Genomic DNA, 27,664 nt, shown 5'->3' on the forward strand with positions numbered 1-27,664 from the left:
TACCTCTAAAAAAAAAAAAAAACCCAGAAAGACAGGATGCATGGTTAAAGAACAGAGAAAAACCAGAGACTTGAATGAAGGACTCAGCTGGTATCACAATGGGCCAGGAAGTTGTGTACACCAACACCTAAAATTTATGGAAATTTGTCATTTAACCCTGACTCACTGGTGTCATGAAGATATTCTGATTTTATTAGAGTAAATAAAAACTGACATTTCTATTTAAAAGTACAAGATTCTCTAATGTCAATAAATTCATTTTAAAATATCTTTGTTGTTAAATATGCCTGTAGATTGGAATTAAATTGTTAATGATTAATATGTTACTCTTGTTTTATAAATAGGAAAGGGAACAGAAATGTCAGTAGAGTTTCTGTGGAATAAGTCTGGGAGATTATGTCTTAAACTGCTATCAACTAGATATATGAAGAGTAGACACTGAATAATAACATATTTTTAAAGTCTTGATTAGGAATAATACCTACACCATAATTCAATCATTCAAGTCCAAACACTGCTTTCTTATATAGACGTATTACTGGTGAAAATAAAGTATTCAAATTAAACACTAAACTAAAAACCACATCACTGCAAGTATTTCCTTACAAAAATGAACTTAGTTTAATACAATTTAATATTCAAATTATAAGTATGTACAATACTTTCTCTATACTATCATGCATATTTGCTTTGGACAGATTACTGTATATTTACAAGAGAAGACAAAATTGCCACTATGCCATTTCAACAAATCAAGCAATGGTAATATTTTTCTTATCCTATTGTGGTGCAATAATCCTTCTGGAGGCTGTGAACATGTAGTACTGTCATTGGTTAATAAAGAGCTGACTGGCCTATAGCTGGGCAGGAAGAGATAAGGCAGGAGAGCCAGACTAGGAGGATGCTGGGAATTAGGAGGGCAGAGTCTGAACTAGCGAGCAGACACAGAGAGAAGCAAGATGGGCATGCCATCCTGAGAAAAGGTCATGTGACAAAGCTTAGATAAGAAATATGAGGTAATTTGAAATATGAGAGTTAGCTAGAAACATCCCTGAACTTTTGTTTGAATACTTATAATTAATATTAAGCCTCTGTGTGGTATTTGGGAGGGGCTGGTGGGACAGAAACTTCCATCTACACACTATATCATAATTATTAAACTTTCTGGAAAAATTATTCAACAAGAAAATCATATTAAGGGATAACCCACTAACAGAAAATTTCTATATATTCTGATAAATCTTGACTGACTTACAAAGCGTAAGAATTGCTATTTAGTTATTATATAGAATTGGTTTGTTCTCTGGCCAAATACACACTGTAAACTTTCATACTTTGTTGTAAATTTCATTTACAGGAAAATATTTCAAATGTGGATGGGTTGAGCTTTGCAAATAGCATAAAACACCATCCACCAGTTCTCTGAAAGAGCTTGATTTTGCTCTGCAGACGTCAGCTGAAAGTCTGAGTAGATAAATGAACTTGGATTTAATGAAATGCTTTGGAATGCAGTGATCCAAATTGTGCTATTGCTTTTACAGTTGAAAAAATAACCATTCAAATTCTATTTTAGAATTATTTGAAAACTTGTGCTTGGAGTTTGGGTTATAAATCCTTCACGAGGAAGATAGCTCATTTAGTTATTTCTTCTTGTCTGTAAAAAAAAAAAAAAAAAAAAAAAAAAAAAAAAAAAAAAAAAAAAAGTCTTCTTTTTATCTTTGTCTAAGAAAAAACACAAGCCAGAAACAGATCCAGATGTAATATATAACTCATACAAATAGAGATGCATTCACTTTTTGAATATTATTTTGGCATGATACAAAGGTTTTTGAATCAATGGTGTTATATGTAAAAATTAAATTGGAACGATAGAATGAACAAAGATTATCATGCTAATATGAAGCTATATTGTACTTGGTAGATATAGACCAAATCCTTAAATCAGATACTCTGGGCATGCCATTAAATAAGAATTTGTTGATGGTCAGTCAGGCTTCACAATCTGATATTTGAAATAAGAGATTTAATTAGATTAGCTCAGACTTTATTTTTTAAAATGTCCATATAAATTTATTACCTATGCAAATGATATTGATGTTCTTATAAGGAAAGTATATATTTTAATATTTTCAACACATCTATAATTTTACAACTACCCATTTCTATCCTGAATGTTTAATATTGTTATCATTTTGTATTCATTCTTAGCAATGAATAACTCATTTGATACCTAAAATAAAATATGGCATTTGAGTGTGCTCAGATATTTCAAGCAGTTATAACTTCTATCTTACCTGATTTAATATTTTAAGACATTTTATACATGTTTAGTGGAAAACGGTGGCTTACTACAGGACTCTTATAAAAACAGTGTCTGAAGTAAAGAGTATGATTTCCTGACTACCCACCCACACCCACATATGTGATCAATCCTTGAGTTTTCTTAGGGTAAATGATGGGGGGAATTTGAAAGGTTACAAAACTATTTTCAAATGGATGGTTATAATAAATAGCAAGCTATGGAAATGTTCCCTAATATCAGCAACAGTCAGCTTAGGAAGACCCATCTTCAAAGCTTAAGATCATTCAGAAGGGAGCAAAATTCTCCAAAGCAATTCATGTAACAATGACTCACATCCATTAAGCCTGGGGGATGGGAATTGTGTCCTAATACAAACTTCTGGAGAGGATGCTGGAGGCCACCATTGTACACTCCCCTTTCTGGGTAGTATCAATGGGCAACAAATTCAACAAATTTTTATCTAAACAGATTCTTTTCTATCAGTTATGTTGGAAACTCTCAGAACATTGTGAACTCTATATTACTTCAGGGTGCAAAGCCCTAATCTTCATAAGTGTTCTCATTGTATAGATCCTAGAGGATACAATAATGGAAAATAGTCCTTTCAGTTTTCCTCTTTACAATGGCATTTGCATGTTCTATTCAGAATGCACCCTTCTCTTGGCAATGACAGTGTGTCTTCTCATTATCACACTCTTTACCAGTGAGAAAAGCAAGGACATATTTCCTGTGTACACAAAGCTAAATGAGAAAACCAGAATAGAAAAATATCAAACCTACCATACATCACAAATGAGAGAGAAGAGGGCTTCCTGAATGTATCTTGGCCCTACTTTTTCAGCTAGAATTGTTTCTAAAGATGTTCCTCATTTCAGTAGTTGTGCCATTGTTCTTTTCTTCTGACTCTTTGCAGCATAAACATTAGCTTGTAGAATTAAATAGCTCAGATCTTGAACATTTTAATAAATTGGGAATTTTAGTAATATGTCTAGTATTCAGTACACTGTTATGACATAGCATCGGGATTAGAATTACTGCAATTTTTGGTCTGTACTGCTATCTGCCCTTTAATCCCAGAAACCCCTTTGTGACTCTCTGAGTAGTGACAGCTCACACAGTCCAAAGGATGTAACTCAAGTCCTTGTCAAATCTTTAGGCTAGTATTCCCATCTGCCTTCCTCACCTCTTCTCTGTATATCTGGGGTACATATTTTCATAATATATGAATGTTTGAGAGTCAGGAAAATTTAAATATTATTCTGCTGCAGTAAATCTTCTTAAAGAAAATATATTTCATCTTTTATCATTTTGTACATTAAAATATTTCTTGGAATATAGTCTGTGTCGATTATTTCCTATAAAATAAAGATCTTAGTAACCATTCTGGTATAGGAATATTTTCCAGGAAAAAAAGAAAGAAAAAACATTAGTTACTTCAGTAAATTCAAAAGTGTTAGCAGTGTTGATCCTTGCTGGTGGGACTTTTCTTAAAGACTATCCATGTTGTGCTAGTTGACTTCAGCATGCACCAGTTAACTCCCAAATTTATAAAAAGAATACTTACTCTTAACAAATAAGAATTAAAGATTAAGATTTTTTCTCACACATTTATGATTTCTGCATAACCATTTCAAGCACTGCTGAGAAACAGATTTTTTGGTGTAAAATCAGTGTGTTGTATGAGAATGGATTTCATGTGACCACAAGATGTCAGTGGGCTTGCACAATTCTGGTGAGAGTATTGAGATCATCAATGGAGTAAAGTGTTGAATAGAAATTTCTTGCAAAAATCATCTTACTTTAAGGAAAATAAACTTGAAATAAGAAAAAAAATGCATTATTCTTTAGAGTAAAATTTGAAAACATTAGTAGTGTAACATGAGGCCTCTAATTCTGAATGCTGAACTATAACCAGTTGCCATGTAATTATTTTAGCTATTCACCAGTATTCCTATTTACAGCTTTTGCTAGTGTATTTTGAATGAGTCTAAACTCGGTGCTTGGTCTTAATGTTTAAATTGTTCTGTCAAGTGTCATTGAAATTGACTGCGTAAATGTGAACTAAACAAGGAGATACCTACAAACGTATCAAACTGAATGGGGAAAATCTCAGGAGGCCTCAACCCTTCACAAAGAACTACACTCAACTGAGTAAAGTTTGGAGCAGGAGAGGTGGCCCTCCCCAGGGAAGAAGCACACTAACTAGCTGATTGTCCAGTGACAAATGTTTGGCCCTTTGAACCGACAGGTAACCTTACATAGGCTCAGTAGGTTTATTTATGAATGCATATGTGTATATACAAGTGCATATGTGCATACAATACCATTAATGATGGAAGAGGCTTTGTCTTTGGAGGAGTGCAGAGAAGGGGGTATGGGATGGTTTGAAGGGGCGGGAGAGGGAACAGAAACATGATTAAAGTACAATTCTACAACCAAAGACAGAAGTGTTAAAATGACTGAGGAACTGGAACTGATTAAACAGACTCTGCTCCAACAAATTCTTAATTATTTTGTGACATTATCACATTACACCTTTATGCTCTGCAGAAGAGCATACAGTGATGATGAAGAGCAGGATATCTCTACAGGAGTCTGCTTCAAGCAGTACAGTGTGCTTTCATTATGAAAACAATCTGACCTTGACAATGAAAGCCTATACTGTCTGAAACAAAAGCAGTGTACACTTCATAAGAACTGACTAACAAGAGAGGTACAGTCAGCCTGGACCTTACATCATAGTCCATTGGAGTCACACGCATATCATTCAGGGACAATTTGGAGGATAGAGGCAGAAGTGTGGCAGAATTCGGGCTTTGTACTTGACAGTTTAGGCCACTGGCATTAGACTGATACCCTTATCAAAAATAAAATTCTTAACAAGAGAATATCAACTAATCAATGCTACGGCTATGTCGAAACCTCCTGTGAAAACACAATGCAGCAAGTGTTTGCTCATGTTCTCAGAACAGAGTGGTGATTTATCACCTATGCGCTTTTGGAACTGAGTCCCACTGTGATGCCTTTGACACAGTTCTGTGAAGGTGGACAGTGTCAGAGTTCTAATAGGAGTAGGAAGCTGAAATGCTGGTACCTCCATGTACCTGAAACATCTTACACCCCAAGCCACATAAATACACCTACAAAGCCTTTGCAATTATTTTCCTTCTACTCCAACAACTTAATTACCCTCTACTAAGGACGATTTATAAGCTATTTACATTTCTCATATAAAGAACCTGTTTTCCTCTATATGTCATATATTCGAAGGTTAGGCACTAATTTTAAAATTCACACTAAAAGCCTTTCAATTTATATGCAAGTAAAATATTTTGGGGTTTGGAAAAAATCATTTCATATAAGAAAATTTCTACCATGTTATACAATATTTAATTTATCTATAAGTATTCACAAGGCGACATCAGAAGACAATTTTTTTATTATTTTTCTTCTCTGTGTTTTAAGATGCCTGTTTGTTTTCTAATATGAAAAAAGAAAGGATGTGGGTTTGGGTGGACAGGAAGATTGGTGGATCTGGAGGGAGTTGGAGGAGTGGAAACCATAATCTGAATATAAGGTATGAAAAATATTTTTCAATAAAAATAATTAAAAATTACAAAAAAAAAATACACACCAAGACAAAAATCACATAACTATAATGGAGATCTAGCTCTATGTCAGAGAACTCACCCAGGCAGCTCAAGGGCCTGGGTTTAATCCTGTTGAGGCAAGAAGTTGAAATAATAAAACCAAATGGAATTCTCAAAGGACAATAAGAACATTTTATCACCAAACTCTAAAGCTTCTTCTCCTCCAGCATGTTTTCTTGCCTTTGTAAAGTGATTCTGAGGTAAAATTTTATAGAATAGGGGAAGCAAGAAAGATGAATTCTCTGGACATCTCTCGCCTGGACCACCCATGCTACACTCTCAAATGGTCTCAGAAACAAACAGAATCTATCAGAAATCAATTCCTCCCTGGCTAATCTCATGGTCAAAAGCCCTCATTTTTTTTTTTAATTTTTACTATTAGTACTGATATTATAGAGCTATAATTTTCAATGTATGGCTTGACGTTCTGACAGTGTTACAAACCACATTAGGTGCTCAGAGAGCTGATTGATTATGATCAGTCTCCCAGGAAAGCCTCTAAAAACTACTATTTTTAAACTCATCTACAGGTAACCTACTTCAGAAACAGGACAAACTACAACTTTGTCTTGGTATTAAAGGATCAACCAGGGCCTTGCACATGGGAGGCAAAGACCACATCACTGAACCACCTGCTGCACTGACACTTCTAAAAGACTTATTGGATGTCTGATTCAATAACCTATTAGAATAAACTTAGGCAGTGTGTACTTATATTCTGTGTATAAGCTCATACATCTGCTGTTTGCTTGAAGTTCATAACTGATTATTTAATGTCCATTATGAATGATCCAAATAAACTAAACACACATTTTCTTATATATAAATTAGACTAGCTTAGTGCAGATTAATTCAATTTCAATCTGCACATTATTGTTCCTCTTTTGTCCTGAAAGTTCAGAGAAGCAAAGGAGTTTCTGGAGTTAGTTGCAAACTTGGTACCATCACTAGAAGAGTGGATTTTATAAGTAGAAATATAGGTTTGTGTAGTTAGAGTTTTCCTGCCTGGCCCACAGTCAGGTCAAATCTCTCTCAACTGCCAGGCCCATAGACGCTCAGACCCAACCAAGTAAACATACAGAAACTTACATTGTTTACAAACTGTATGGCCGTGGCAGGCTTCTTGTTATTTACTTCTTCTATCTTAAATTAACCCATTTCTGTTAATCTATACTTTACCACGTGGCTCATGGCTTACCATTACCTTACATCTTGTCATGGCGGTGGCTGGCAGCGTCTCTCTCCAGCCTTCTGCTTCCCACAATTCTCCTCTCTGCTTGTCCCGCCTATACTTCCTGCCTGGCTACTGGCCAATCAGCATTTTATTTATACAGAGTGATATCCACAGCACTTCCCCTTTTCTTTTTTGTTAAAAAAGGAAGGTTAACTTTTACATAGTAAAATTACAGATAACAAAACAATTATTAAGCAAGAATTACAGTTATAATATTAAAGAAGATATCCTATCTATCTTATATTTGTGAGCCTAAAGTTTTGTATCTTTTATCAAAATTGAGGAAATTATAACTATCTAGTCTTCAACCATATCAAAGGCCTCAGAAGGATATAATATTACCTGAGAACCAGGAAAGAGATGCAAACATTTTTCGGGAGTCTTGCAAGAGTAGACAGAGACAGCTGGCAGCCTGGACAGCCACCTAATGTTCCTTTGTAAAGTTGGGGCATTTGTCTTCAGCCCACAGGGCTAGAGTCTCTCAGTCATTTTTTTCAGTGTCCTGTAGAATGTCTGGCAGTTTCCTCTGCGAAGCAGGAACTTGAAGGACCATTTTGTCAAGCAAAGTTTAGTGGTCATCTTTTTATGGGTCCTGTATGTCCAGTCGATCAGGCAGTCCAGGCAAGAACAGTTTTTTGTCCAAATGGCTATTTTTGCCAACATGAAGATAAGTTATGAGGTGTCTTCAATGCCCATCCTCCTCTCTGAAGTAAATCGATGTTGCCAGGAGCAGACATGTCTCATTGTCCAGAAAGTTTAAATTTTAAAAATATTTTAAATGTCATATTCTGTCATGGTCTGTCAGATACTCTAGGCTTGTAGCCAGTTTGAATGCACCAACAATGTTGAGAAACATTAGGTGACTGTCGAGGCTGCCAGCTGTCCCTGTCTAGTCTTGCAAGACTCCCGAAAGTTGCTTGTGTCCTTCTCCCATTTCTCAGGTATTATTATATTCCTTCTCAGGTCTTTGATGAGGTTGAAGACTAGCAGTTATAGTTACAACTTAGTACATATACGTATATAATATCTTAGATAGAACATACTAAATATTAGACTCACGTTCTTTAGGATAGGACACCTTTTGGAATGATCTTTGTAACATGCTACCTACTCACGTTCTAGACTTCTCTGGATTTTAGTATGTGTTTTTTGCTTGATATTGTTTACATTTATTGCAATTCTAACTTATCTAGGTCATTATCCCTCATTACTCCTGGACAATATTTGATAACCATTTCTTTGTATATAGTCTTGTATTAGGTTAGAACCTTCTTATTTAGACAAAAGGGGGAGATGTAGTGGGTAGCCATCCCAGCTTTGGCCTGGAAGTTCCAACCCCCATTGAGGCTTTGGTAATGGTCACGCCCACAAGGTGGGGCTGAGGGAGGAAGGAGAAGACCCAGGATCAAGAGGAGAGGTCTCTCTTGGTTCTGGGACCCTGGACAGTGGAGGTAGACCAAGCAGCGTTCTCCAGAAAACACCGCCAGACTGCGCCGTACATTTGCCAGACCCTACAACCTATCCCTTCATTTGTAAGTTACCCCACAAAATAAACCTCCCTTTTAACTATGTGGAGTGGCCTTAATAATTTCACAAATAGGTTTGTTTGCTTTCTAAAGAGAGAGATAAAGAAAGAGCTTGGAGTTAGATGAGGAAAATCTGGGAGAAGTGGGGGGGGATTTGATTTTTTTCATTTAAAAAGAAAAAAAAATGAGCAAAAATGCAAAAAAGACAGAATAAAAGCCAAAATCATGTAATGAGTATAACTTATGAACTAAATGCATCCATTTCCTCTAGCTCTTAAATATACATATAAAAATAAACTTCTGCCATGATTACTAAATTGCAGCCATGGAATTCGAAAAATTATTAAAATCAAAAGTTTTTCCCCCAAGGCTAAAATGTTTATAGCAATTCTGGAAACTATCACAATCACATAACACCATTCTAAATTATTAAATTAAAAATTAATAGATTAAATAAATTGCCTAAAAATAAACAAATATTGGCAGAAAATATGCAAAATAAACTAAGTTAATAAATTATATTGCTCCATTGCTTTTCTCAGACCATAAGGCAAATTTGTAATGGTTAGTCTTGATATCCTAATTAATATAATACAATTGCTATTTTTAAAATATATATATATATATATATATTAGTTTTTGAAACTACAAATACAATTATATTTTTCCACTTTCTTTACTAACTTTAAACTCTTGCATCTATGCCTCTTGCTCTCTTGCAAATTCATGGCCTCTTTTTCTATAATCATTGCTGTGTGTGTGTGTGTGTGTGTGTGTGTGTGTGTGTGTGTACAGGTACATGCATATGGGCATTCCTCAACACATGAATGCAACCTACTCTATCTGTGATGTTTTGCTTGTATGTATGTTTTCAGGCCTGATTCTTTAGTATTGAATTACCAGTTGTGCTATTCACTGAGGAAGACTATTTTTCCCTCTCTGGATCTACCTTAGACAGCTGTAGTTATTTGTCTAGGATTTAGGACTTAGGAGCTTTGCCCCTTCTGTGTTAGCATGTTTATTGGTGTCTTCATTGCTCTCAGCATGTTTATGTATCTATATTTGTGAGATTTCATTGGTGTAGTTTTTGCCTTTCTTAGGAGATGTTGTGGAGCCCACTCCCAATTGATATGTCCAGTTACTTTTTAATCATAATTTGCTCTTAAATTTAATCACTCTACTACCATAGGAAGGTAAAATTTAGTATCAGCTTTACAACTTAGTAGATACTGGAAACAAACTGATACATAAAAGCTTTATTAATTATTTATTGACAAAGGATAGGTCATCAGACTCTGCTCTAGTTATTCAGATTTAAGCCTTTGAGAGGAAGGCTTACTATTTATAACTCTCCAAAGAGACCATAATTTCTAATTCATAAATCATTCCCTCACTTTTATTATTTTCATTGTATCCTTAGTTGCTCAACAGACAACTCCCAGCCAAACTTCAAAGTGCTGATTGTGTATATATTTGGTCTTTTTCAAGACAGCATTTTCTTCTCTGCTCACATGTGCCAACATCCACTGAAACATGTAAAGAGAACTTAGTGTTTCCTATTAAATATGTAGAGGTGTGAATACACTGATCCTTGCTCTGATGAAAAGTAGGAACATATTTTAATGACTCACAATAGACATATGTACAACTTGTGTGAAGAATGTAGGAAACAGAACTCAAGACATTCTTGGAAAAAGGAAACAGAGACAGAAACCTGTGTGCAACAGGAACTTTTAAACTGAGATTAAGGAAGAAAACAATCCTTCAGGTAAATTTTCCAAAGACAGCCCAGGCTGGTGCCATCTTTTTTACAGAACAGACCCTGCTCTTTAACTGAAATCTTCAGCAGATTTTCACTGACTCCGGGAGGACACACAAAATCTTCAAACAGATGCTGCCTGTCCACGGACATATGGCCTAGGAGTTCAACTTCCTTTATAAACAGTACTTGCCTGTTGGTAATCATAAGGACTGCCCTCTTGTTCCCAGGAACAGCACAGTGGCACTGTTAGGTCTCACCACAGTATGAAATCGCAGGGAAAATGCACATCCAGGAAGTAACCCAGGATATGATCATGACAAAAATGTACATTGAAGGTTTCTCTTCCTAAAATAAATTTTATAAATAAATTTCTCTTTCTCCAAATAAAATTTGAAAAACTTATTAGTCACAGTGGGAAATGGTCACAAATTTTAAAAATGTGCCATTAGTATTTTGATCACATTGAATCCACCCATTTATGAATGTCTCTTCAGATATAAGCCACCTATATTGTCATATTTCCTAGTATAATGTAAATATGGAAGCTGCAAAGGAAATAATATTGTGACTAAAGATTAATTCATTGGGAAAATAATACTGCCTCAGGTATTCACATCTGAATATTCTCAGAGAAATAGAGAGAAATATTCTTTCATAAAAAAATTTGCCTTTAGTTTAAAACAATTACTATGCATAGTCTTGATAATCAAAAAGATTAAACTAGGGCACATGTTTTATGGAGAAATATTACAGCTGCATTGCACATAGGTCAAAAAAGAAGCCATATGGGAATGTTTTAGAACAAGCTAAAAACGAAAACAAATAAGCCATTTTCAGAAATTACTTGTAGTGAATATTTTCCTTTTCCAAGTCTTTTCATTTTGCCTTTTCTTTATATGACTTTGAGTTGATTCAAAACTCCAGAACAATTTGCTTGAATGATTACAACGGACTCCATTTCCTCAAGTGTCCCTAGGAGATATTTCTGCGTGTGCTTGATTGGACACTCTGCTGGGATCTGGCCCGATTCATGCTTCTGAAGGCTAGTAATGCACACACGCAATTTCCCCAAGAGAAATGCCTTACATTCACCCAGCATTTTATCTAACTTTGCACATGTTTAAGTGGGCAAATTTCCACATCACATGACAAACTCAATGACTAAAATTTGAAATTGGTATCATGTCATTAGTGAACCTAAAAGAAATGGCTGATTCTATAAGGCATGAGGATTTTTCTTTTATTAAGACCTATAACTGTCACAGACTCTCACACACCGAGTACTGCATGGTTTTCTTTCCTTTAATTAAAAAATTTCCTTTACAAAGTAATAGTCTGCCACACAAGGATATCTCTTGCAGAGAGGTGGGGGCAGAGTGGTTCATGTTTAGTTTCTTCTAACTTAATGTCTTTCTCCTAACTTAGTGAAGAATTGTGTTCCTGTGAACATATTTTGTAAAGTATTAATACAGGCACTTTGAAGAGTAGATGACGAGAGAATATTCCAATTACTCAGCAAAGTCCTGGAAATTTTAGCTCCAAACTGTCTTCTTCAACATAATTTTATTTGATGAGAAATGTGAAACCAGAAACAATGATGTTATCTACACAATTGTAAATGAGTTAGAATATTATGTTCCATGTGAATGAGAGAAATGATGAAAAATTTAGTCACTTGAAGTAACTAATGCAAATGAATATGCTTTCGACACAAGATGAAATTGCTAGGAGTAAGTTTAAGAAAACACATCAAATAACAACAACATGATTACAAAGAAGGGAAATTCTGTTATGTATCTGACATTGACAAAATGAATTTCTGGGTACTGCAAGAGATTTCAGGTTGTATTTGAGTCAGCAATGTGTCGTGACTAAGGGGATTCACTGTATATCGACAATGTCGTTTCTGTGCATGTTTGTTTAGGTAGAATCTCATTTTGTATCCAGTGCAGCCTTATTGTGTAGCACAATCTTTCCTCAAACTGAAGATTCTTCCACCTCAGCTTTCCCAGTGGTGTGATTATAGGCCATATTAACCCTGGCACTGTTTTTACATGCACATAGATACCAAAACAACATGAATGGAGTAATATAGATAATTACTGTTCTGTTACATAAAGTAACATGTGAAATTAATATGTGAAATGTTAGCATATTATATGCCCTTGTTTGTATATGTGCATGTAATTACTAGTATACCAAATAAGCAATGTCAATATATATGTTCTCTATGTACATATATGATAATATAAAGTATGTACACATTTATGCTATTGCCATTTTATCACTTACCTGTACATTTCTTTTGAGATCATTATATTTGTTTTAAATATTATGTGTTTTTCCAAATATAAGATCAGTTTCTGTATTTTCCACAAAAATTAAGTAAAAAATCAAAAGTAATTCTTAAATATATTACTTAGTATAATGAGTTAATAAAGATATACTAGTATACAAGATCTCCATACACACACACACACACACACACACACACACATATATATATACATATATATGCATATACACACACATATATATGTATATATATAATATATGGAAAGATAAAGGAGTGTATATTTAGTATATATGCATGTCTATTGTAATTTAATATCTATGTAAACAACAAATAGAATATGGTTCATGATTTTTCCATAAATTTATATTTATTAAAAGAGATATGTATTTTTAAAAACTTTACTTTTATGGAAGTACACTGAAGGACTCAATTCAGGGGCAACATATCTATCTATCCATCTATCATCTAGCTATCTATCATCTGTCTATCTATCTGTCTATCTATCTATCTATCTATCTATCTATATCTATATGTATATTTATCTATATATAGATAGATAGATTATGTATCTACCAACCTATATCTATATGTTTATTCATCTATATATAGATATATTATGTGTCTACCTACATACTTGTCTATTCATCCATCTATGTATATGTTATATATGTGTTCAAATGCACAACTTTGTATACATGTATGTGTGCATAAATGCATCTCATTAACTGTGGGTAAGAAACATTTAGCTGAGTGGTAATTGTTTTGAAGTGTATAGACATTATTTGTATTTAAAAATATACTTTAAAAGGGAACATTTATGAAAGTTGTGTCTGCCCTCATAGGAAGCAAAAGAAAAAGCTCAATTAGCCTTTTAAGAGGTTGGAGGCAAGGAATACCTGAGAATACTTTAAAAAAAAACTTAGCACAGAAGTGAGCATGGCATTACAATTTTACAGATCCTGGGTAGACAGTTTAGAGTTTAGAATCAGTAAAATTCAGAAGGCAAAGAAACGCAATTGTTATTAATGTCTTAATGTCTATATTCATAGCTTGATGGTTATAAATCTGAGACTTAAAGCTGTAAATAGTTCTATTCCAAATCAGCAGAGCTACACTGCAAATTCCTTACAAATAAAATTCCTCAAAAATTCTGAATAGTCCCTAAAGAAGAGGATCAGAGGAACCAGAGGCAATAGGAACATCATGAGAACAAGGCCCACAGAATCAACTGAATAGGACTCAAGGGGTCTCACAGATATCAGAGAACCTATAGGGGTCTCATCTAGATCCTCTACGTGTATGCTGTGACTAAGTATATGGCTTAGTTTCTTGGTGTTCTTGTGGGATTCCTAACAGTGGAATTAGGTGCTGACTGTGACTCATTTGCTTGCTTGTGGGATCCTTTTCCACCTACTAGGCTCCCTTGTCCAGCCTTTGATACGATGGTGTGTGCCTGGTATTATTGTAGCATGTTATGCCATGTACACTGATGTCCCTAGGAGGGCCTGCTCCTTTTCTGAGAGGAGACATGGGGGGATGCGAAGGGAGAAGGGAAGGGGAGTAGATCTGAGGGAGAGGAGAGGTGGAGGGGAGAAATTGGTGGTGGGCAATTAGGGGAAATTGTGGTCCAGATGAAATACATGTGAGAAGAATAAAAAACACAAAATAAAAAAATACTGTATAATGACTTTAAACAAATGTTATCTCACTCTTCATGTATATATGAACCTCTATTTATAAAACACTATATCTCCCAGGTAGTGACAATTAGGGAAAGCAGGAAGGCTGATCGATCCAGCTAACACCCAGGCCCAGAACTAGAGCTGAGTTGGCCAGTCCCAACATCCACTGAATCTATGAACTATTCAAGCATGTAAAAGGGAAGAAGCTACAGATCCAAAACAGCAGGATCTCCATGACACAGGATATCTAAGAGGAGCCACAGTGAGAGCTCATTATCAGTGGTGTAACAGAAGTCAACCACCTCAAGCCAGACCAATGCCTTAGGAACAAGATGAGTTGCAAGAAAAACTGAATGGACTAAAAGATAAACTGTGTGACTCAACAGCTTCGACAACAAGATTCTCCTTTTTTGTTGTTGTTGTTTCTTTGTATTTCCTTTAAATTTACTTTTGAATTTTTGGGGGTGGTGGTGGGGAAGGTTCAAAGGCAGAGGATAGATTTGAAGGGACAGGGAGATAAATGGGATCAGAACGCATGATGTGCAATCCACAAAGGACCTATAAAAGTTAGTGTTAAAGTGAGATCATCATAAAGCATATATTTTGTACTACTTCCTAGGGCTTTAAAAAATTAAAAAAAGAAACTATGAAACTTGATAAATGATGATTAAACCTTTAAAATGAAAACTCTGAATCCAGTGAAGTCTGAGCGATTATATAGTCAATTTTTCTTATTATCACCAGTATTCTGGTAGCTATTAGCTTTTCATTCCACATATTCATCCATCTCTTAGATTACTCTTTCACTTTTTTCAGGACTGCTATAGCTCTCCTCTGGTTTCAAAAATGATTGTACATTGTAACACAGTCAAAGACTATTCTGAGTTTGGTGGATGCTACCTTCTCTTTAGTGCTAAAAACAAAATGAAAGTGAAGAGTTTAAAGTTAGTAGTTTCATTATTCTCAGAGGACAAAGTTTAAATAATGAAATCTGCTTATACGATAACTTACAATTGACCCTTATATTCAGGAAACTTGATTTCCATTACCACTTAAATGTTCTATCTTTAATTGCAACACTCAGAAAAACCTTCACACGTCAGTCAGCATCATAGCCATGCGCTATCTAAATGATGTGTTCTGTTCCCTTAACCTTTCATCAGTCAGTCAACTCCAGTAATCAATAGAGGACCTGAAACTATTTTTTAAAATTGTGTCACCACAGTTTTTCAGAAGAATAAGCCAGTAGGACTTACACTTCTCTGAAATAAGTAAAACTAACCAGGTATTTTAGGTTTTGATCTTATTAATTACAGATAAGTCTTCTTGTTTTATCATGGCTTTTTAATCTTGTTTTTACCAGTGTTCACAATTTATTATTTTATTCAGAATTCTAGCTACACAAAACATGTTGAAATGATACACTACAAGTAATATTATTTTTATGATTCCATAAATGAATTTGCTTTTTGATACACTGTGTATGCCCATTTCCATCTCATTTGAAAGGTGACTGGGTACCCCAAAACTATTTTAGGTTTATGCCATCGTTCAGGATTCCATCTCTTTACCTTACAGGAAGGTATGCAGTCATGTGAGTAAGAACACAGTAACACACCTTCTAGCAAAGTCAAGAATCACCCCGGCCAATACTACATAAAACCTGGTAACCACAATTTAACGTGTCATACATTATAGCTACAAGATTTATCATAAAGTACTGTGGATTACAGCACTTACTAATTATTGAAATAGTTTTCAAAAAATAATTATGTGAGAAAAGTAAATAAGATGAAACATAAAATATTGATCACTGAAGTAAAAGTAATTGATATTTTAACATGTAAACATTTGTGCAAGGTGAAATAAATATGCCTATTGACTTAGTTACTAGAAAGGCAAGGCAGGAGTTTCGCTTGGTTGACCCAGGAGTTAGTAGCTGGCCTGGGAGGTAGCAGATGGTTTCAAGCACAAGAAGAAAAACGAAGTAAGTAACACATAAAAACATCTGTAAATACTTCCATTAATATTTTGTTAAGTACATGTGTTTGTAACTGTGACTGCAGTTGAAGTTTCAATTTCACGATCTGCTTTTGGTAATTGAATTGAGAAATATTAACCAGAATCTAGTGGCCATATTTTAGTTGACATACTAAGTTTGCTTTATGTTCTCTCTAATCAGGAGTTGAGTATATGCTTTCTATCCCTAATCATCTATCACTGGAGAATATATGTCTAAAATTAGAAAGAAATCTATTTTTTACAGAATAATATGATACTCAGCACTGATACAGAAATATGAGTTTTTAACATAATACATCCTAACTGTAACCTTTGTTGAGAATATATCATTCTTTTCAGTCAAATTTTAAAATAAAAGAATATTTACTCATTTAGAAATAAATGTTAGTTTAGTTGTCATCTACATGCATATATATATGAAACTTCTCACCAAACATAGAAATGAGTATTGAATATCCAATTATAACAAATTTAATTGTGAACAAGATAGTTCCCTGTAAGAAACTCTGAAGGCTTAAATGGGAAATGGTAAACCTTTTCAGGGAGATATTTCAATAATAAAACAAAACAAAAATTTCACTTGAGCATAGTTCCTATTACAAAAAGCAATTATTTTAATTCTGGAATTAGATTTTTTTTTCATTTAGGAATTCTATCCCTGCATTTACTTGTTCTCCTCAGCCTGTCTTTTTGTCCATATCCACCATGTCTAGCCTATATCTTCATTTTCCTATGAGTAAATTAACTAAAATATGTGTTCAATTGTAAGATGCACCATTCCGAATTGACAAATATCATTGCACTTCAAGCATAATAAAAGTAACTCCCTCCCAGCCAACTCCCAAATTACTTTACCAGTCTGTGTTTCAGTATTCACAATTGAGTGTTCTATGTACACTCAGTTTTCATTTTACTTTCTCAAGGCTCCTCCCTCCCTCCCTCCATCCCTCCTAACTCTATATCTCTCTCCCTCCAAACCCACATTATTTGTCTCTCCAGTCTGTCTTTCATCCACCTTCCCCTATCCCTCCTTTTATTAATCTTTACAATTGTGATTCTGTTTTCAAACCTAGTCAAATAGTAAGTCGACATTTGGAGCTTTGTGAACTTGAGGAAGAAATTATGCATCCCTGCCGTTATGCTTTGTGATATCACTGGAGTGATCAAGCCTCTGCATTTGTTAAGGTCTTCTTCCTGTTTGCATTTACAGTATTTGATACTTAAGACACATTCATAAACATAAAAAAGTATTTACCATTGATCTACTTATTGAACATACTTACTGTGTATATGATCACCCCCAATCCTTTTGTCATTACTTATATTTAAGTAATAGATTAGTCCTTCTATAATTTTAGTTATGAACTTGTTTTCTTAAATGGGAAAGGTAACTTAATTTGTAAATGTCAAGTGTGACATTGGTATGAAGCATGAAGGTGCATAATCTCAGCAAGACTCCTGTCTTATTAGGTGGCCTCATAGCTGTAGATAGACCTCAATTGCCCCTTTAACAATTCTAGCACTTACGTGTCCATCAGACTGTCTACTAGACATTCAGCATTTCTGTTGCAGCCTGTCATTTAAAAGTCATCAGTTTTACTGCAAAGTCTTATTACCCTCAGTCACAGGAAGAAATTAAAAGCAGTACTTTGTTCACGAGCAGGCATAAATGTCAAATTCAACAATTTGATTTTCCGAAGTGGGCAAGTAAAGAGACTAAGCATGCAAGTAAAATACATATTTGAAAATATAGAAACCATTTTAAAGTAATGAAGACGTATTTATTTTTGGAGGTTTTACTGATATTCCTTTCTATCTGGAGAAAAGTTTAGTTACATGTGTCATTGTGCCAAGGACAGCCCAGTAGTTTCCCACCACTTACCCTCTGACAGCATGAATAAGTCTCAATGATGGATAGGCAGTCCGCACTTTCAGCTTATTCTTAAGGATTAACGCATTAACCCATTCCACATGCTTCTCTCCTCCTTTGACCATGAAAGCGGGAATCCAAAGGACACTGTCATTCAGCATGGAGAGTCTATGCACAAATTTTTCTCTGTCACTCTCATTCCGAAAGCCTCCAAACGCTCTTTGCACAACTGATGGGTTCATGGTAATAAAATCTGATTTAGTCCCCACATCTGCAGCAAACTCCACCACAGGAGCTAGATTACACCTAAGGAAAAAAATAATGGAAAAAAAAGAAAAAGAAATATGAAAAATCCACTCATAAAATGGAGTGAATGAAAAGAATGAGGAGCCAGCATGTTTAGACCAGTAAGCACAACAAAACAAAAGAAAAATCACCCCAAAATAGTCTGCCAGACAAAATTACATATTCGATAAATCAGCAAAATATTAGAAATATTAATTTCAATAAAGATGTTAATTCTCAGTAGGGGTCCAGTTTAGCCAATCTGTTACATGATTTTGTCTTCACAAATCCATATAATAAGATTTCATAATAAATGAATTTATAACGGTAAATCTGCAAGGGCTTTGTTGTTACATAGCGTGAAATCTAAGGTATATGTTAAGTGAAGAAAACACAATGTACATGCTGGCCAGATCTGTCCTGTTCATCAGGTTGGAGTCTTTTCAACACTTTTATAAATATCACTGAATAAGTTTGACTTTTTAATGCTCTGAGATATGGGAGCCTATACCATTTTGTGTAGTACCATTTACAAACATATTTACAATTGCCTTCTATGGGCCTATATATTGAATAAAGTAATAAAATAAAATTATCCTATTTGTCCTGACTTTCTGAGATTTGAGTGCATAGAAAAAATAACCTCTCTACTTCTTCTGAGGCTATGATGTAGGCTCCCGCATTCCAGGGCCTTCTGCATCCCTGGGTTCATACAGAGAAAAAGCACAGGATATGCATCTCTGATTTTTACCATGGAATTGTGATACTTTAAAAAGAGCCTACAACTAATCATATTTATGCAACATGATCTCATCCTTGAGTTGTATTGAATGACAACTTTGGCTTCTTTGACAAAGAAGCCTAAAATGTACAATGGAAAAAAGAAAGCATCTTCAACAAATAGTGATGGCATAATTGGATGTCAACGGGAAGAAGGCTGCAAAGAGATCCATATCTGTCACCATGCACAAAACTTAAGTCCAAGTGGATCCAAGACCTCAACATAAATCCAGTTACTCTGAACCTGATAGAAGAGAAAGTAGGAAGTAGTCTTGAAGGCATTGGCACTGGAGATCACTTTCTAAATATAACACCAGTAGCACAGACACTGAGAGAAACAATCAATCAATGGAAACTGTTGAAACTGAGAAGTTTTTGTAGAGCAAAGTACACGGTCAACAAGACAAAGCAACAGCCTACAGAATGGGAAATCGTCTTTACCAACCCCATATCTGACAGAGGGCTGATACCCAGATTATATAAAGAACTCAAGAAATTAGACATCAAAATGCCCAACAGTCCAACTGAGAAATGGGCTATAGAACTAAACAGAGAATTCTCAACAGAGGAAATTCAAAATGACTCTGAGATACTACCTTACACTTGTTAGAATGGCTAAGATCAAAAACACAGAAGACAGCTTATGCTGGAGAGGATGTGGAGCAAGGGGAGCTCCACATCTGCTGGTGGGAATGCAAGCTTGTACAGTCACTTTGGAAATCAATATGGTGCTTCTTTAGAAAATTGGGAATCCATCTCCACCAAGACCCAGATGTAGCACTCTTGGGCATATACCCAAGGAATGCTCAATCATACCACAAGGGCATTTGCTCAGCTATATTCATATCAGCATTGTTTGTAATAGCCAAAACCTGGAAGCAACCTAGATGCCCTTCAACTGAAGAATGGATAAAGAAAACATGGTACATATACACAATGGAGTACTACTCAGCAGAGAAAAACAATACATCATGAGGTTTGCAGGCAAATGGATGGATCTAGAAAAAATCATCCTGAGTGAGGTAATCCAGACTCAGAAGGACAAACATGGTATGTACTCACTCATAGGAGGATACTAGATGTAAAACAAAGATGACTAGACTGCTATATAACTCCAGGGAGGCTACCTAGAAAATGGGACCCTAGGAAAGACAAAGGGATCACCCACTGACAGAGAAATGGATGAGATCTACATGAACGACCTAGACGACAGTGGGAGTAATAAAGGGCAAGGTTCGAGGGAAGAAAGCTTAAGGGAGCAGGAGATCCCAGCTGGATCAAGAACAGAAAAGGAGAACAAGGAATAACAGACCATGATAAATGATGACCACATGAGAACAGGAATAGGCAGAGTGCTAGAGAGGTCCCCAGAAATCCACAATGATATACCCTCTGTAGACTGCTGGCAATGATCGAGAGAAAGCCTGATCTGACCTAGTCTGGTGATCAGATGGCCAAACACACTAACGGTCGTGCTGGAACTCTCATCCAATAACTGATGGAAGTGGATGCAGAGATCCTCAGCCAGGCCCCAGGTGGAGCTCCAGGCGTCCAACTGTCGAGAAAGACTATAAGAGTGTGAATTGTTGAGACCAAGATTGGAAAAGCACAGGGACAAATAGCCAATTGAATGGAAGCACGTGAATTATGAACCAAAGGCTGTGGAGCCCCCAACTGGAGTGGACCCTCTGGATAAGTGGGACAATTGAATAGCTTGAACTGTTTGGGAGGCACCCAGGCAATGGGACCAGGGCCTGTCCTTTGTGCATTAGCTGGCTGTTTGGAACCTTGGGCTTACACAGGGACACTTTGCTCAGCCTGGAAAGAGGGGACTAGACCTGCCTGTACTGAATCCATCAAGTTTAAATGAATCCCCAGGGGAGTCTTGGCCCTGGAGGAGATAGGAATGGAGGGGAGGGGCTGGGGAGAAGTTGGGAGTAGGGGCAGGATGGGGGAGAACAGGGGAACCCATGGCTGATGTGTAAAATCAAAACACAAATATAATAAAGAAAAAAAGACAACTTTGGAAAGCACTTTGAATATATGCCCAACTGATTTGTGATGCTATATTGAGAATTTCATATTAACCATGGATCCTTGGCTTAAGAAACCCTTAAATACCCTTATTTTAGCTTGTTGGAATGCATGTTTCAATTAGTTTGCAAAAGAATATTTAGATTTTCTTCAAACAAGACTTTATATTCTGTAAAAGAAAAATAGCTTTCAGATACATTCAATCTTGCATCCATGAAAACACACCTACCTATACATGAAATACAGCTTTCCCCAATGTTTAGTCATTTCCTCCATAGAATGAGTATAGATCTTATAACTCATTAGTTACACAAAACTCTTTATATTTTTCTTCTTGTGTATTTTCTTATGTATTTAATTAAACTCTCAAACTACTTAACTTTTAATTAAAAAGGAAATTGTGTTTACTATAGTAAAAAGATTGTCTTAGATATAATTCTATAGCTCTCTTAATTAACATATATTTATTTTTGATGGAGATTCATAGATCTCTTACAATTTTACTTATAACAATAAATCTTTTCTATCTCTCACTATTAAGTCTTTTACTATCCAGGGTGAGTTATTAAGAGGGAAAAGGAAAAATATGAACACATGATTTACATATTAGAGATTAAAGGATATTTTTTAATACATATCTTTATGCACACTGTATCATATAATAGAGATTTTAGCTCTTCTTAGTCCATGTCACTAATTCAGATGAAGTATAAATCATTTCCTTTATAATGAAGACAATCAGAATAGGAGAGCCCAAAAAGACTGTCACACTCAGGAAAGCAGGAATCTCCAAGGTGGTGTAGAAAGGAATAGAAAGTATATTTGCCCTAACACTCTAGTGTGAAACATTATTAAAAGAAAAAACTGTCATGAGAATTACAGGGTACTTAGGATCTGATAACTATTATTTAGCTTGGATTTATGGAGTAACAGGGTCTCATGTAGCCCAAATCATCTTCAAACTCATATACAATTTTAGCTTTAAAGTCTACATTGTAGAGGCTAGCCTTGGACTCCAGATCCTTCTGTCCCCACCTCTGAAGTGCTGAGACATTACATGTCCATGGAAGCATCTGAAATTCTGTTAGGGACCAAGATGTCAGGAACCAAACATGAATCATGGAAAAATACTAGCTAGGCCAGAGAACAAATTATAAGACCACTGGCCTTCCCCAGAGCAGTAACACCTATTTACTAACCAGAGGCTCCCAAAGATAAGAAAACATTCCACAGTCAGGTGCCATGACAATCAAACATAAAGAGCATTCCATGGTCAGGTAGCCTAGCAACAGAATAAATGGCCCCTGACCAGTGACCTTAGCCGACATCTTGCAGTTGTACGATATGCACGTCTCCCATGTTCTGTACCCCTTCCATGTCCCTTCCCCTTCCCTCCTTCCTGCCCCCTCCCCTCGTGTGCTATATAAGCCTTTCAGAGGAAAATAAAATTTGCAGCTTGATCAGAATCCTATCTTGCTGTCGTCCCTTTGTGTCCCCTGTTCCTTTCATTCACTCCTACAGGTGGGTCGCCTCCCGTTGAAACCCTGCTGGCTGGGGCAAAATTCTAACATCTGTATCACACCAATGGTTTTAAAAATCTGAAATCTTAATCAACCTTATCATAGTATGAATTTGGATTCTATGGGGAAAAGGGTATTCTAAGGGTTATTATTATAGATACTAGCTCAGATGACATTTAAGATCACAAATTAACAGTGAAACTGATGTGATCCTGTCAGGGTAGATGCCACCATACATATTTCACTGTGAAAGAAAGAAAGAAAAAAGGAAGGAAGGAAGGAAGGAAGGAAGGAAGGAAGGAAGGAAGGAAGGTCCCCACAATACCTCAGCAGCTGCTTTCTCATTGTAAATAGCATATATACATCAATAATATAAAATATTACTATCAATAATCAATAATTTTGTGTAACTAATGAGTTATAAGATCTATACTCATTCTTTTGAGGGATTGACTAAAAAAGTGGGGAAAGCTGTATTTCAAACAATATCAATAATATAAAAATAATCAGAAACAGTCCTGCTGCAGAGAGTTAAGCTTTATACTTTCATCTACTATTGGAGGAAGTGTGATGATTACTCTATGCTCATATTCCCTTACAGTTAAGAGCTCTCATCCCATCCCATAATTCCCCAGCACTCACTATTGTAACATGAACTGAGCATAGTGCTAATCCATGACTAAGTGGGCATGTGCCTGATAAATGGATATAACATTTAACTAACTTGTAAAACCTTACCCTTAGACCCACTGAGTAACGTGCCTCTCAACCTTCATGAAAGAAACTTCTATTTGAAGTAGGCAGTCATTAACACAGAGACCCACACCTGGACAAGACACACAGAACAAGGGACTGTGGTATACCTGGTCCTAATTGGGGCATGTGTGTCATACCCCTCCTTCCAAAAACTGGGATCACTGTGGTGAAGAAGAGGAAGGCTGTATGAGCTAGGGATGCTGGTTGAGTACAAGAAAATGTTGTCCTCCTGACACAGTAGGGCAGATGCACTGTGAACCTACAGCCATTGTAACAGCATAAACAAGCCCCAGGCAAGCTCAAGCCAGATCAAATCCCACATGCAGAGGAACAATGGCCACAAATTCCCACCCTGAGAGCTATGGCCAGTGGAGAGCTGCTTAGAGAGGTGGTGTCAGCTCTTTTAGGAGGGAGTATTGCACCTGATCAGTCAACTACCCTCCAGTGGAAGACCACATATCCAAGAATGTATGAGCAGCACAACTTGGACTTGACAGGTGGGAAAAAAAGGGACACAAGGTTGGACAGGTACTGAAGGAGTCGATCTGGGAGGAGTGGAGAAGGGAACTGAGTGATCAAAATTCTTGTTCAAAATTCTCAAAGGACTAATAAATAATAAAAATTAAAATTTTAACAGAAACTTAAAATCAGAAGAGTTAAAAAATATTCACCAATTAGAGGTCAGTACTAAGTGAAAGTATTTTCTACTTTGGAAGCAAAAAGAAGCCTAATGATAAAGCTTTTGGTTGCTTGTTTGTTAGAGAGTAAGATAGATTTAGAGAAAACAACAACAACATATTTAATGCAACTAAATAAAGTTAAATGAGGAGGATGATGACTTAAAGACTATTGTGCCTCCTAGTGATGTCAAAGTCAAAAGCTACATCCATAAAATCTCCCCAGCATGATTGCCTACAGACAGTTGAATAAAAATACCAATAGACATACTAAAATGGATGGAAGAGGCCTTATCCATACAGAAAGAACTACAGAAATGCAGAGTGGGAGAAATAGTCTTCTCCAGAAAGCAGCACTTCAATAGGTAATCCAATTCCAAATGGTCAGCTTTGAAAACATATGTATGAGTAAGCATTATACAGACTGAGTAGATTACATCTAGGAATATACACATATATGCATAGATGCATATAAAAAATTAACCAACAAAATAGGTGATGATATGAAAGAAAAATGAGGAGAGCTATATGAGAAGGTTTGGATGGTGGAAAGAAAAGGAAGAAATGATGCAATTAGATGATAATCTCAAGAATAAAATAAAAAAGGCCAGCTGGAGATGAGGGGATAAATAATAAATTCACATGTAGTATCTTGACAACTTGAGTATAGAGCGGTCATGCTTTAAGAAGTATGGTAGTAAATATACCGAAAATAAGAAGACAAAAAGATACATCATAAAATGTAGCCCATGCTGGCTATAAAAGGCCAATTTCACACTCCTCTGTGAGTGAGTAGCATGCTTTTTTCCACTGGAAATAAGGAATAGAACCATGTCTACATGTACATGGCAAATTACTATGTGGATAAATCGGATATTTAGTCACATAATTAGCTGAACTGCACATATTCAAATAAGATATTAAGTAAGCTACTAGAATAAAGCAGCGGTACTTCTCTGCAGCAGTTCAGTCAACCAGGTAACCTCAGTGTTGTAAGCAGCAATACTGCTGATAAAGCAAGACTATAACTGATTCTCAGTGAAATGTTTCAGTCTTTCTAAATATCTTCTTTGAAACTGAAGCATTCAGAATTAAACAGAGTGTGACTCAAGAATTTATGAAGCGCTGTGTGGTTACTCAGTTTATTCTTAACATCATAAGACAGGGGTGACCAATTTCAGAATGATACATTTTTTAAGCCAAACTACTATGTAGGTATGAGCAGTTAATAGCCATGAGTTCCTTTGTCTTTAACCAAATCAATTTCTTGTACTTCTTGGCAAACAAAAACGTAAGAAAAATATACACAGTTGTAGATGCCTTGGCAAGCTTACTTAAAAGTTAAAACTCATAAATTCCCTGTTGGTGCTGATTCTACATTATTGATACAGCATTTTCCGGAATGAAGATGGCTCCAACTCCACTCTAAGTATATGAATTTTCTTCTGTGATCCCATACTATAAATGATTGTTTTTCTGTATGCCTCATGTGAAGTGAAAATGTTTCAGTTTTTCAAAGCTATATAAGTTACCTTATAATCCATGATCATATATAAGCACATATAACTACAGGAAAATACATAACAGCAAAATACCAAACTCTTAGAATGGCGTTAGAATGGTATTCAAGGAAAGTGAGCAACACCTGAAATATTCTTGAATAAACTTGACTGCCTGTGATGTCTGTGTTTTTTCATTCAGGGCTGTCATTTTTTCCCCTGCTGCTACTCTCATGTCTTCTGTTTGTGGAAAGCTGCTAGAAACCAACTCTGAGTAACTTAGATGGAGAGTTCTTTCTTGAAAGGATGGTAAAATTGCAATAGCCACCTTAACTCTAGTAAGTGTCCAATGGTATCCTCATCCATTCTCTACGGCCAGAGCATGTCTAGACATTTGGGAATCTCACTGTCTTCAAGGCTTCCTCTCATTGTTTAAGGCTAGGCATAGGGACATCTCTTTAGTTCACTTTTGGTCCCATTGCCCCTCCCTTCCTTCCAGGTATACAATTAAAGTAACTGCTTTGCTTTTGTTTTGCAGTTGAAATCAGGCCCTTTACTATGTGAGTGGAATTACCCCAGATAACAAGACTGGTAAGTCAGACTTGAAGGAGTTCCAGAGAGCAACAAATGTCCAGTCACTGAGCATCTATTTGCAGCTGCTGCCATTTTCTAGAGATTTAGTACCAGGCATCCTCATTGTAAGTAGTACATGCCTTTGCTCCTTGGGTGAGCTGAATGATGAGGCCTAGCCCTTCAATTAGCACAGTGAGAAAAATCTCCACCCGTGATGATCTCTTCTGACATGAGCTCCAGTCAGCTACTGAACTCCACTTGTGATGTCTCCGAAACTTTCTTGGTGAGCAGGTCCACAGGAAAACACTGTCCGTGGAGTCCTCTACACTCTTCTGAGTTATTTCCTGTTTCCTAACACTGTGGCTGTCACCTCTGATGCGCCCACAATACGAACATCTGGGAGACTTCTTGGACTCCTCCCCCTTTCTACTCTCTTTGCCTCTGATGACACTCTTCCTCACATTCTTCCATACCCTTCCTTTGTACTCAACACTGTTCCACCTCAGCTACATGTTGCCTAGGCTTTTTCTATAACTCTAGTGAGTTTGCAATTTCTAATCTCATAGTCCTCTAATCTGTTATTAACATTTGCTACTTGTGAGCATTCTCATTCACAAGCCCTCAAATAAGTGAGACTTAAATGCTTGTATTACACAATGTATCTCAGATTTCTTTATAAATGACAAACTGATTAGGTAAGATTGAGCATTCATTGACAAGAGTGGACTTTAGAGTCTCAAATACTAGATTAAGTAAATTATCAAGCTTTAACCAGGAGCTGTCTTGCTTTCATTTGAGAAAATGGTAACAGCCTCCCTCTCCCCATCTCTCTCTCTCTCTCTCTCTCTCTCTCTCTCTCTCTCTCTCTCTCTCCCTCTTTCTTTTTGTATCATTGTTGTCTCACTGTGTACTATGTCAGTTTTAGCTTTAGATTATATATTCTTCAGGTCATAGCCAATTTTATCTTTGTGTTGCTCATGCCTACCAGTTCAAAGTCCAACGCATACTAGTCATGAGGTAAATAATTTGCTTAAAAGGATGGGTAGTTCAGCTGCTTGCCTTGGAAGTGTGAGAGTCTGAGTTTCATTCCAAAACTCACATAAAAATACAAAGTGTAATATTACACATATATCACTGAGTAATGTGGAGACAGAAACGTATAATCTCTGGGGCTTGCAAGCTACACAGTCTAGTCA

General features: G+C 36.0%; 1 protein-coding gene across 1 annotated transcript in view; it reads right to left on the bottom strand.

The window, feature by feature from the left end:
- The window catches only part of St8sia4 (ST8 alpha-N-acetyl-neuraminide alpha-2,8-sialyltransferase 4), a 113,200-nt gene that overhangs the window by 39,876 nt on the left and 45,660 nt on the right, over positions 1 to 27,664 (bottom strand). The window contains 1 exon segment of the mRNA XM_036173512.1: positions 18,357 to 18,650. Within this exon segment, the coding sequence (XP_036029405.1) occupies positions 18,357 to 18,650 (294 nt within the window).

Source organism: Onychomys torridus, chromosome 23 (assembly GCF_903995425.1).
Source record: "Onychomys torridus chromosome 23, mOncTor1.1, whole genome shotgun sequence".
Taxonomy (NCBI): domain Eukaryota; kingdom Metazoa; phylum Chordata; class Mammalia; order Rodentia; family Cricetidae; genus Onychomys; species Onychomys torridus.